Below are 13939 nucleotides of genomic sequence, written 5' to 3'. Positions count from 1 at the left end.
ACAACTGGTGAGTGATCGGTTCTTTTTTTAGATTTAACATTCTTATAACTCTTTTAACGTTACTGGAACATCATTTATCGGACTGAAAGCTCCAAATCCCCTGTATATACAGTTAAGTGACACAGTGCTGGCGGCATGGATTAGCCACTAGGGGGAGCTCACCGTATGCTTCATGCAGGAAGCCAGAGTCTCTCAATTAAACGAGCTAAAAGAATTTTGAGCTCTGTAAAACTAAGTTTTAACTACTATAAAGATTATAAAATCAATATAGAATTTTTTGCAGTGTACTGTAATCCATGATGTACTTTTCTTTCGAACTTCCTTACCCTGGAGGAGTTTCAGCACCAAAGCTTGGTGGAGAATTTGCTTGGGGTGGAGTAGCACGGGAGGCCTGGTTTTGGCTGGAAGGCGTAGTGGCCGTACATCCCAGCAAGGCTTCTCCAAATCCAACCGGAACAGACTGCTTACATACCAGACTTGGCGTTGGCTACAGAAAGATTATAAATTTATATTTAGAGAAAACCGGCAGACATTTATCATGTAAAGCACAACAACCCAACAAGTCAATTCTAGTGCGTTAGCAACTTCAAAATCCACAAATGTATTACAAAACATAAGCCAAGACATTAAAAAGGGATGTTTCCCATGGAGAGTCCCTTTACAGCTTCTGTGCCCCCTGATGAAAAGTTGAAGGGGTTTTTCCACAAAACACCTGTGATCGCTGGGACTCCAACCGCTGGGACCACCGGCGATGACAACATGGGAACGAAAGTCCCCCGAAGTACCCCACGAGAAATGAGTGCCGGTGCGAATGCTTGGCCAGCGCTTCATTCATTTTTATGGGATTTCCATGACAAGTCTCCAGCAGTTCCGTAAAGCCACCGGAGACAGGGGTCCCAGCGGTCGAACCCCCTCATATGTATTTGTGGGAAAACACCTTTAACCATGGAGGATCCTACTGTATTCTTAGCAGGTTTTTTTTCTTTTTGAGTGAGCGAACCAATAAAGGGCTCAATAAAGCATTAGATTAAAACCAATAGACTGTGTGGACGTGAGAAGTATGTCAAAGCGAGAGTTGCTCATGCAAAAAAAAAAAAAAAAACCTGTAGCGTTAATAGACCCCAATAGAAAGCAATTCAATTAGGGGACCCTTCCCCATATACCCTAATAGAGCATATGGAAAGAGTCATTTAACAAAATCGCTGAATCCATTAAAGATCCAGTGCTAGACCAGTGTTTCCTAAACGGTGGGTTATGACCCCCTCCCCCCACTCATGGATGTCCCGGTTTCAACTGTATCTGCTTCCTCTGGACGCAGATACAGCTGAATTCAATGCTGGAGCAAGGAGCCGACGGCTCTGCGCAGACAGGCACGGAGTAGTGACATCATCGCACCTGTCTGCGCTGAGCCACACACTGCACAGGCCAGAGGAGCAGAAGGATCTCCTCCACTTGGCGTGGGAACGGGCATGGGAGAGTACGTATTTTATTATTCTTTGTGAGGCACTATTGGGGCTGCGTGGGGGCAGCTATAGGGACATTATCCTGTGTGGGGGACCCATTCAGATGTTATTCCCCCCCCCCCCGTGCTAAACCCCTAGCTACGCCGGACGGCCACTGATGGACGGGTCGGGTCACATGACCCACCTTCAGCAGCCATAGACAGGTCTCAGCAACGCACAGCAGCAGGATACCTCGAGCCCGCCCCATGCACCGCCCATACAATTGTCGTTTTTGATGTTGCAAGGACTTATTTTTCTAATAGAGCGAAGTACCATCATCTGACTACGAATGATTTTGACATACATCAGACAAAACGGGGCGGAGTACAGAAGTGGGGGGTCCCAAACAAAAGCCTCAGCCAAAAGTGGGTCCCGGCCTCAGAAAGTTTGGGAACCCCTGTGAAAGACTGCGGCTCGTGCTTTCTTTCTACTACACAGGACACGGCCTTATTAATAGATAAAAGTAGTACGCTAAAAAAAAGATTTCCACTCACTGTTTGGTCAACGCTTCCACTTTCCGCAGGGGATTTCATTACATTCATAAGAGCGTTCCCTGAGGACTTGGGGTTGTCCACCACTACCAGCGTCTTCCCATCATCTCTGGAGTAGGTAAGGAAGCTCGGCTTCTGAACAGGTTTCTTAACAGATGACGAAAAAAACGACAACTTTAAAATCCGCACACACACACACATGGAGTAAAACATTAGACACAAGATTGAGCTATAAACCATCTACCTGCTCCACTCTCTTCTGTTTTGCATTGGTTTTCGATGATCCTTCACTTTGCCTTTTCAGAGGTTTCTTGACCTTCACTGAAACTAAGAGCAGCGGTCCGTCAGCGGAGTATACGTCAGTGTGTATGCATTAGATAGGCAGGTTACACTGAGCATTGGGGAAATGGGCTAAAGACCAGCTCTGAATAGCGCTGTGAATTATGTTGGCGACATATAAACAGCGAATAAGCACGACCCACAGCGAAATCTTACCTTTATCAGAATAGTTATGGACGAGCTCAACGTGTATTAGAGCCGGATCAATAATCTTTAGACTGGGGACCTAAAAAGTTAGATCAAAGTTAATAAATGGAAACTGACCACAGCGTTATATCAAAATCAATAATGGTTCTACAAAAGGCTGTCGACCCCCCCCCCCCCCCCCTTCCCAAATAAAGCTCCTCACCTGTTCACATTTAATCTGCAGCGTCCGGGTATTACCGCTCGCATTCACCACCGAGGCGCTGAACCACTGATATCCCTCGCTCATACTATATACTCTTATAGACGATCCAACTAAATTCTTGGCACCTTTAAAAAGGAGGGGGAAACGGACGTTGTGTCATTTCCATTATTCTGTCTGTAGACAATTTCTACCCCACATCGGTCTACATTAAAGACATTGTAGAACATTTTAAAAAGAAAAAACAAACATGGCTCCCGTGGGGGTCACTCCTGTCCGTGAATTGTGTCTGGATTTTAAAGCTCAAACACCAAGTGAATGGAGAGGAGCGGAAATACCAGCCAATTGCAGGGACAAGAATGATTTCATACAATTTGTTTAAAATGGTTGGGTCCTTTTACACCCACTAATTTTGGTCGTAACAACGAGCGCCGATCAATGAGACTGATTGTTGCCCTGTTTGCCCAGGGCAATGACCGGGAAGGAGCAAACAGTGAACGCTCGTTCGCCCGATAATTGACCAGTGTAAAAGGGCCTTTAGCTGCAGAAGTGACGCGTTACACGGCACCCTCGGACGTTAAAGGACTGCCCATGTAAGGCAAGGAGTCACCCGTTCCTCCAGAAATAATCTCTAAATAACGGCATATTGAAAGAGGCCCTAAAAGAAGGAGTAGTATGTTCATATGGCTTATTTTCAGGCGGATTTACTCTAAAATACACTTGAAAACCGCATTAAAAAAAAAAAAAAAAAAAAAAAAAAAAAACTTTAAAAAACAAAGTTCAAAATCAGCTCCAAATACACATTGATTCAGAGGAAGTTCTCTCTTAAAATCAGCCTTGTATTTTTCTGCCTCAAACAAACCGTGTGAACATCCCGTGACTATTCTGAAAACTTCAAGTCTAGGATAATCACTTTGATGCCATGTGAAGCCACACATTGGACAATATAGAAGCCATCAGACGCCGCACAGCACGCCGGCTCACCTTGCAGTATACGGCCTTCATCCACACTCTTTCTTATGAGATCCTGAAAGGCCTTGTTAAACGTTCGGTTTCCCTGCATAAATTGTTTCAAGCTCTCCCGATCCTGTAATATCAGATGAAACCAGTCAGGACATGGATGGTAAAGCAACTCACACTAAAAACCTGCTTTGCATGCCGTCCCTGTAGAAGACGACACTATTCCATACAATAGAAACACGAACACCGCACGGTATAAGTTTTTCTGTTATGGGGTCTTATAGGTGCCTTTGCGTATACAGTTGCATGCACCGCAGCTTCCCGTCAGAGGAATACATTGGCAAATTACCCCAGCGTACATTTCCGAAGGAAAGCGCGAATGTGACGTGAACAGAGCTTTAGTGTCACTCTTTCCAGTATTTTTGGACAGCAGGAATAAAGTTGCCTGCTGGGATGTTTGCGCCGTAAAAAACGCTGGAACCTCGACAGACCCCATTACATTCAATAGGGTACGTCAGGATGTGCCGGAAAACGGATCTGTCGCAGGTCGTGGCTCAGTTATAAACGGAAGCCAAGATGCTAGTGTGAACAGAGCCTAAGATGCAAATATATCGGTCCCCCATTAAACAGGTATGATCTGATGCTACCACAGTATTCTAGTATGTGTTTTAGGCTATATGGACAAATGTGGTTTAAACTTTAACAAAAATGTTGTTTAACTCCTGTCAATCATGAAGTCTGAGCCCAGTAAAGATCTGAGGAAACCCAGTGAGACGGAAAAGCAACGCGTGATAAAAGGTTTCTTAAAATTAAGGCTACGACTGCGCTATTGATTCTGTCAAAACAACAGAACCCGCGCACAACGGAGACAAACGGAAACCATTGGCACCGGATCCGTCACCATTGAAATCAATGCTGATGGAAACCCATGGTTTCCGTTTGTGTCTGTCTGGGCTCCGTACCGATGGAACGCTCAGACGGAACGGAGCCCCATCGCAGATGTGAACGAAGCCTCACTGAGCCCCAAAAACAGATAAAGGACAGCAGGTGGAGTCCGGAGGTAAGAGCCGCATTCACATTCAGTTGCTTGGCGACACCTTGTACGTCCACTTCACATTCTGACTACTGAGCGAGACATTTCATACCCATCTATAATACAATATCATTAACCGGAGATCTGGAACGCCAGCCCCCAATCAGACAGAATGTAGAGAATATACACAGGAGTCACATTATTATGACCACCTCCTACTTTCCAAATCGGCAGCGCGCAGCCCATGAAGGAGGTGATGTGCCGTGGGCTTGATTGGTGGGCATATAAGGTGTGCGATAGGCTGTGTGAACAGATCACTCGTCATTGCTATGGGTAAAAGGGAGGATTTATCAGTGTTGTAATAAGGGATGATTATTGGCTTTCGGGCCAGGGGTGGCGCAGAGCGCAGTTTCTCACACAGCGCAGTTTGTGAACTCTTCTCGTGCTGCTGTGGTGACAGTATTGTGAGTGGACAGATGGCACCATTGGGAATAACAGACATGGAAACTGCGGAGCACCGCGTGCCATTGATGAGGTGAACGTCGGCTACGAACGTGCGCGAGGGCCGGACGACACGCTACAGTGGAGCAGCTCACTGAGAATCAACCAGACGTGTGTCTACAACAGTTCAGTGAACACTACTGCGTACGGGGCTCCGGAGCAGACAGATGGTCACTGCTCCTATACTAACAAAGGTGCAGAGGAAAAAAAAGCTTCAATTCGCACGGCAGTATCAGAATTGGACCACCGATTAATGGCAAAGGGTTGTTTTCTCTGATTAGTCATGTTTTCTGCTTCATCGAACGGATGGATGTTGGCGTGTCAGGCGAGAACCATCAGAAAACAAACACCCGGCGACCATTGCTGGAAGAACACGAGCCGGTGGCGGCAGTGTTATGGGCTGGGAAATTTTTTTATGGTATTCTTGGGGCCCACTCATCCATGTGGAAGGCTCTGAACCGATGCGGGTATGAATCCATAGTTGCAGATCACGTCCCCCCTTACATGCGGTTTGTCTTCCCTGGGGCAGATGGAATCTCCCAGCAAAACAATGCGACATGTCACACGGCTAGAAATGTCCGACAGTGACAGGAAGAGCACGACCAAGACTTCTAAGTACTTCCCTGGCCCCCTAATTCTCCAGACTTTAACCCAATTGAGCATCTGTGGGACCACCGGGATCGTCTTGTTCACTCTATGGATCCCCCCCCAGTAGCAGCCATAGCGGCTGCTACGGGGCCCGCGTCGCCCGCCGGCACGGGCCCCCCCATGGCCGGAGGCTCCGCTAGCAGCCGCTATGGCTGCTACAGCGCGACACCACTGAACACTACGGCAGAGCAGGGAGGTATCTCCCCGCTCTGCCATTAAACAAAAGACATGTATCCCCCCCCCTCTCCACAGGACAGGGGATACATGTGTGATCGCTGGCATTGATAGGGAGAACGGGGGACTGAAAGTCCCCTGAAGTTCTCCATCACAAACCTCGGACTTCCGGGGTCTGTGTCGGCAGCTCCGTAGAAATAAATGGAGCGCCGGTCGAGCTTGTGCGCATGCGTGACCAGCACTCCTTTTATTTTTATTGAGCTGCGCAGACTCCGGAAGTCAGAGGTTTGTCATGGAGAACTTGGGGGGGGGACTTTCGGTCCCTCGTTCTCCCCATCGCTGCCAGCGATCACACATGTATCCCCTATCCTGTGGATAGGGGATACATGTCTTTTGCAGGACGGATTTTTTTTGGGGGTTGGGGGGGGCCGTATGGCGTTCCCTACAGGGGGGGGGGCTGTAAAAAAGGCACCATTTACAAGGGGGGGGGGATGTGTGACACCCAGGGGAGGGGGGGGGCCCACAGTCAAAAGTTTGCTATGGGGCCCAGTCTTTCCTAGTTACGCCCCTGATCCCCCCCCCCCCCATGCAACCTCCAGCAGATGTGGGGTGCTCTGCAGTCAGCGAGGCTCCAGATACCGGAGACCACCCACCAGCACCTGGATATTAGCTGCTGCTCATGATAATGGGACTCCACTGTTTATGATCCCCAGCCCATTACATAATCCCACGTCTTACTTTCCACACCATGTTCAGCAAACACAGATATAAAAATGGATAGAAGAAACGCAGTAAGACAATTACCCGTAAGACCTTGACAACATCCCCACTCATGAAAACGTGATTTTTATCTCCAAGAAACTGTATGCAGGTCATCGACTCCAAGGATACCTTGCTCACCAATACTTTATATTGCTGCGGGTAAAGAAAAAAAAAACAAAAAACATTTAAACATTTTTTTTACCATATTAAATCAGACTTTTACAACATTTTCCCCCCTAAAATCAAGAGTACATATGAAATGAAGCCGATATGTCCTGCAGTGGCCGCGCTGACAGAAGAGAATGAATGACATTCACTGGTGACTACTTTTCCCCGTCTTGAACATTTATGAACATCCACAGGATATACCATAATGGTCTGATAAAGATCCCAGTGACGGGACCCACATCTATCGGGGAACAGTATCTTGCGCCCCTCAATTCGCTAATTCAAACCAGCCAGTCATTCTCTGCCACTTTTACCCCCAACACACGTGGCAAATGGTTTTGCAGATTTTGTGCTTGCTGGAGAAACAACCCCCTTCAGATGAATGAAACTGATTTTCAGTCCCAGAAATTTCTGCAACAAAATCTGTAGCGCGCGCAGGGGGCCTTACAATTAGAATCAATGGAGGGGACGCTGTACTTGCAGGGGGCGCTCTTGAATGCAGTCTGAGTTATGGGAAGAGCCAAACAAGATGGAAATATTCTTTAAAGCTTAGCAGAGTTTAGAGATAAGTCAAGTTGGGAAATAATTAGGCTAACTTTTATTTGGATACAACATGGGTGGAAAAGGCAAGCTTATAAAATACAGAGAGGAAATTTATCAAAAGGAGTGAGTTTATGAAGAGAGAGTGTGCGGTCACATGACTGAGGCCGGGTTTACTCGCCCATGGATCCGTTACACAGGACTATTCTAAGGCAATCCTGCTGTGAAGAGAAAGGGGCTACGGCTCAGATATGGGACATGTTTGAGAGGAATTTCTAATACACACATTAGAAAACTGGATGATTTCCTATTCTATATATATATATATAAAAAAAATCAGGGCGACCCCTTTAATCATGAGATCTATAAAAATTACAAAATAAAAAAAAAAGCTCCAAGTGTGACCATGAGGAGGGTAAGAACTGAATTTCCACCTCTGTATATGAATACACATGTTGCCATTTACTGACAGCAAGCAGACCTCCAATAAACGTACATTTCCGTAATGTAATACTGCTAGGGCATTATATGAAGTCTCATCAGCTGCCCCATCAGAGCCCCCCAGATACAAGTCAGCCAGTAGTGAAGCCGTAATACTCACCATTGCCGGGCACAGTACAGACATAGACGGGTTACTCGGACATTTGCGGTCAGCAATTGCCAGGTTGTGTTCCACCAGGAACACCTGGACTTGTGGTCCGTACACCTCGATCCAGGTCCTTTTCTCCCAGGGCTCATCTTCAAACTCTACACAAACCTGCAGATACAAGACACACGTGAGACACCACAGAACAGTCCACAACCTTCTCTATCAGTTGTGTATGAGTCATTGGAGAACAGGCAGATGTTGTACACCACGTGCGATACGCCAGCCCGTAATGGCCTTATAAATACTGACGGAGGTCCCACCCACATACAGCATGGATCCCAGCCAGAAAACAAACACTGACAGAGGTCATACCCACATACAGCATGGATCCCAGCCAGAAAACAAACACTGACGGAGGTCCCACCCACATACAGCATGGATCCCGGCCAGAAAACACTGACGGAGGTCCCACCCACATACAGCATGGATCCCGGCCAGAAAACACTGACGGAGGTCCCACCCACATACAGCATGGATCCCGGCCAGAAAACACTGACGGAGGTCCCACCCACATACAGCATGGATCCCGGCCAGAAAACACTGACGGAGGTCCCACCCACATACAGCATGGATCCCGGCCAGAAAACAGACGGAGGTCCCACCCACATACAGCATGGATCCCGGCCAGAAAACAAACACCGACCGGAGGTCCCACCCACATACAGCATGGATCCCAGCCAGAAAACACTGACGGAGGTCCCACCCACATACAGCATGGATCCCGGCAAGAAAATAACTCACGCACGCTGACATTTTACACTGCTGATTAAATTCACCCCGATCACAAACTGTAGAACTCCGCTAAAAGCCCAGACCGAGGCGGAGAAGATCCTACAGGGAACTAGACGGGAAAGAGAAAGACCAGCCTGGGAAAGCCTCAAATACACGCAGCTGGATCATCTGCACACTATGCAATACAAACGTAATCCTACACAATCCAGACAGGAGTGAACGCAGCCGAACTGATCGATGACTGGTCAAATCCATTGTTCTGCTCCCTTGACGAAGAATGAAACTAGAGGTGTGCCGGATCTGTTGGATGACGACACCCAAAGGCCCTGTTCACATCTGCATTCAGCACGCCGTTGTGCTCCGTCAGAGGAGCAGAACGAAAATGGCGGAAGCGCAGGCTCTGTTTAACAATGGACATCTGGCGTCCACCGGAACCCATTGACATTTATGGGTTTCATCCGGTTCTCCATGGATTTACCGGAAACAATAGCGCTAGGCTTCCGGTATTTTAGGCAGCATCTGCGACGGAGGCCCCTAACTGAGCCTCCAACGAAGACGTGAAAAGGGCCTAAGGACCCCCCTTGACTTATAATAGGGTCCGTCAGGTTTCATGGTGGCGTCAGTTGTTTCGACAGGAAGAATAGCTCTACATGCTGCGCTATTCCTCCTGTCAAACATAACAACCTGCGACTGAGCCTCTGACGCAGAAGTGAACAGAACTAGAGACCAAGGACATTTTTTAAATCTGCCATACTAGAAGCTTCCCCTTGGTGAAGACATTACACATCTACTAGGAAACTGCATGAACGGCTATTCCCTAAAATATATTTGTGTAACGCCCCCACCTTAATACAAGCAGGAATCTTCTAATAGAGAATGGAGAAAGGACAGGGTGTTTTTTTTTTTTTTCACGACATGCTGCGTCTGCTGCCCCATCTATAGAATACAGGCTGCCATAAACAGCAGCGGCAGATGCAACTTGATTACTCGCTTAGATCAGAATACTCCAACAGGTTACAGGAACAGTCCCGATAATAGAGGTTTATGGGGAATTAGCATCTCCACAATATAAAATAGGTCATATTTCCACACATGGAACTAATCTACAGACCAACGTATTTGTTCTCAACTGGAAAATATCAAGACGATGTAGACATTTGATTATATATATATATATATAATTTAAAAAAAAACGGCTGGGTTAAAGATGTAGAATGGCTCCAGCCTATAAGAATTTCAGGTTGATAATAGTAGAACCAGATGGAAAGTCGAGTGATGGAAACAGTACGAGCGAAAATCGCAGCAAGTAATGTGTCTAGATTACAGAGTCCTCATTATTTGCAGTCACAGTTTGGGCAGGCGTGTATCCACCACCACCACCACCGCCCTCTACTCCCGGGGGAGGGATGTACCACCACGTGGCTGAGGATCGTGTGTTTACATGAACTTGTGCACAGGCCGGGGAGGAGGTGACAGTAATGACTGAGGGTTGTCCCAAGACCTCGGCCACCTTCTGCACGATACAATAGACTAACCGCAGGCTCTCGTTACAGAGCTGCACACCACCATTACAGAACCACCTAGCTGGACAAGGATCTTCTGAAACACAAGATGATCACTGATCGGGAAAAGTACAATGAAAGCCAGAAACCGTCCTCCAACCACAGAGGGGACGGACGGACTGAAAAGAGTGAACACGTCTGACCTCCTCATCCACCACACACTGGGACAGATGAGTCCTAGATTAAGAGTATAGGCTGGTATATGGATGGGTCACAACAGGATAGTCCCTGAACTCTGGTAACAGAGACCATGCGTTCTGGTGGACTTTATTAACCACTAAAAGCACCATCTTTATGGTTTGGGCAAAGGAGAACCACATGAGACCAGAACACTGGAGCTTGGCAAACCAACGCTGAATCGTATGGCTCTCTACGCAAGATATCTTATGTTCTCTAACCTCAAATTACATCGGTCCGTCACGACTTCCTGCTGTGTTCATCTTCAAAAGGGAGGCTAAACCTAGCATTTATCTTGATCGGTCGTGCACTAGAATGTAATCTATTGTTCCCTGTAAGCAGCCATTTCGAGTTTGGGAGAGTCTCGACTATCTCTCTAGTGCAGAGAGCCTCCAGAAATATTTCATACTCCTGTGGGTGATATCATCATCATCATCGGCTCGCTAAGCTTTTCTAGTGCTCCTTCAAGATCTATCACATCCAACTGAAACGAATGTCCATCACGGATTGAGGTCTCCTTTCCTATTATACACATGATAACTGTTCATTCTGAATGAGAAACACACTCGTTTCCATATTTAAGCCTAGTCAAGATCACAGCCGTCAGTATAACCCTCTCCGTCCCTCTTCCTAGCATGGATTCCTTTCATAGTGTGCAATGCAAGCATTCCCCTCTCCTCCCAGCCCATTCCTCCGCCTGGGGAGCTGAGAAAATCCCTAGAAATTAATGACGGTCCAAGACAGCAAAAAGTCATAGGGTGTTTTCAAGGAAGGGGGGGGGGGGGGGGGGGGGGGGGGAGTCCTACATTACAACAGGTCCTGTGGTGATAGATAAATAACCTAAGACACAATTTATGAGCCATCAACATAATTGATATAAACTACAGATTATACAGACACACGTGTCCAATGGGAAAGCTCACACGACTGCCTCCTGGGGTCAACGACCAATGAGCACAAAGCTGAAAATGAAAGGAGGACTTGGACTGGCTGGAACGTCAGATGGGAGGGGTCATGTATAAACAGCTGGAAGTATGAAGAGAAAACAAAAGAAACACAACAATAAAGCAAAAACACCCACTTGAGGGTTATACGCATTTCTCTGATCATTTAAGCGACAACCTAAGAGCCAATGGACCAGGCGGCTGCAGAAAATATGGAGTCAATCCACCTCAGTTGCACGAATACTAGTTCTCCCTCTAGTGCACCAAAAAAACAAAAAATTCCAACTAAACATCAAAAGCCGACAAAGCGGACAGCCCTGTCTATAAACATCCTGGAGGTGACCACTATGCGGGTAAATATGATCACCACATGGACGTGGCTTTGCCGGTGTGTCCGGAATATACCAATTTTTGCACTTTTCAAAAAAAATCACAAAGAACAACGATCACAGTAAAAACAAATCCCCTATTCCTGCCCCGCAGAATACACAAGCTGCAACTGTGCACGCCGAGGAAAGACGCGGCCACATACATCAATGTCTAGCAGGGATACACCCCTTATAGAACGACTCACTAGACCAAGCCGGGCTCTCCCCTCCCGTGTGCTCAACAATCTGCTGGTTGCAAATTTACACGATAAGCAACCCCCCCCCCACCTTCCCACTCCCTGGAAAGGCAGCCCGCACGTACAGAGGAACTTCCAAATGCATAACAGATGGGGGTGGGGAGAGAAGCGGCAGCAGCACAGACTTGCAGAGGACATTCAGAGGAAGACAATGGCTTGCTGACTGCCTGGACTCTGTAACTTGGCTCGCTTCACTGTGTACTAGAGACAAAGCAGAAAGAAGCCGTTCCTGCCAACCGTAGATCGCGCCGACTCCAATAATCGTCATTTTATTGAAATTTCAATACTAATCCCTAGACCTTTATCAGAATTCCGTCTTGTTCTCTATTCTGCCTAGTAACAAAACATGAATGCTACGACACCCGCTCTCCTCCTGCCGTTATACCTGCCATGACATCATACCACATATGGGTGGACACCAAACCCATCATGACATCAACAAAAAAATCATGGCGGAGGAGTGGATAAACCAAACCCACCACCAATCTTTGCCTCCACACTGGGAGCAGACATTTAATGGGCTGAACCTAAAAGCACACGAGGTTGTGAACTCAACGGAAACAAGCGACGTCACCAAACCACGAGGGATTAGTCAGAGTCTGACAAGTACTGGTCTTCAAGATACGACGGCCTCCGTAAACCCGTGTAAAACGTGACCACAGCTGGGCCAATGCCAGGAGCCATTTAGCCAATGTACAGGGTGAAACTTATTTCTGCCTGTCGTTCAGTCCAATGGAGCCATACCTGACAGAAGACTTGGCAACCCCCCCCCCCCATTGTATTTAGTCCCGTCATACAGCTGTGTATCCACACAACAAAGCTCTGTACAAGGGGCCACGAGAGTAGAGGTCTCACCGGCAGACCGAGAGGATGGACTGGGCGGCTACAGAGACATTGCACTTTGTTGATTTGCAGGACATTAACGTGTTGCCACAGATTCAGGTCTCAGACTAGTGCGGATATTCGGGTACATCACCTGACTTTTCAGGAATATACCAGTCTGTACAGATGTATACAGAACACATTACAAATGGTCCCGGTAACCACAAAGGTATAGAAGGGACGAAGCTCACAACACATTCTCATTCAACATTCAGCACCAAAATAGTTGAATCAAACTAAATCCTTTAACTTGACGTTAGAGCCCCAGTAAGCTTAAAGGGGTTGCCCAGGTTGGGAACGGCTATACAGTGGTCAGAGCCTTCTGCTTCCGGCACCAACCCCTGCACAGCTTCCGATGCCCAGAAACAGTGCAGGATCCTAGTGTCAGCCCCCCCCCCCCCACCCATCATATACTGATGAGCACAGGATAGGTCACCACTAAGAAAAAGTTGAAAAAAAAAAAAAAAAAAAACAGCCCCCAACATGGACAACCCTTTAAGCCGTCCACAGACCTATGATATTTGTTGGCAGAGTCAGGAAAACATGGAAGGATCTGCAGACAAAAGTATCGCTAACAAACCTAATTTCTACAACCAGTTATTGAGAACGGAACAAAACCTCTCGCCCTGCGCCACATACTGTCACTACCTCTCTATCGGTGCTTCCTTCGTGACCAGGCACCATTTTGCTGGAGCACTCCACTTTGCTGCACACATTTTTACTTCCGGTGACCCCAGCTATGGCGTCTACTACACATCAACGCAGCATGGTCACCAAAAACAAGACATTGACAGCTGGTGAGGAGGGGTCCTCGGAACACGAGCGGACGTGAGCGATCACATTACAGAACAAGGGTTTGACATCAACCACCTACATGCATCTCCAAGACCAGTTAAGACCTCAC

General features: G+C 47.2%; 1 protein-coding gene across 2 annotated transcripts in view; it reads right to left on the bottom strand.

Annotated features, from left to right (window-relative positions):
• KDM3A (lysine demethylase 3A) overlaps nt 1–13939 on the bottom strand; it is a 38401-nt gene that overhangs the window by 20191 nt on the left and 4271 nt on the right. For both annotated transcript variants that reach the window (XM_075856514.1, XM_075856507.1), the window contains exons 3-10: nt 8066–8221; nt 6799–6909; nt 3663–3765; nt 2682–2806; nt 2489–2558; nt 2238–2320; nt 1997–2140; nt 327–487 (exon numbers count right to left, since the gene is read on the bottom strand). In XM_075856514.1, coding sequence (XP_075712629.1) covers nt 327–487; nt 1997–2140; nt 2238–2320; nt 2489–2558; nt 2682–2806; nt 3663–3765; nt 6799–6909; nt 8066–8221 — 953 coding nt within the window. The remainder of the gene's footprint in view (nt 1–326; nt 488–1996; nt 2141–2237; nt 2321–2488; nt 2559–2681; nt 2807–3662; nt 3766–6798; nt 6910–8065; nt 8222–13939) is intronic.

The sequence above is a fragment of the Rhinoderma darwinii genome, chromosome 1 (genome assembly GCF_050947455.1).
Source record: "Rhinoderma darwinii isolate aRhiDar2 chromosome 1, aRhiDar2.hap1, whole genome shotgun sequence".
NCBI classification, from domain to species: Eukaryota; Metazoa; Chordata; class Amphibia; order Anura; family Rhinodermatidae; genus Rhinoderma; species Rhinoderma darwinii.
This window is presented reverse-complemented; position numbering and strand designations above follow the sequence as displayed.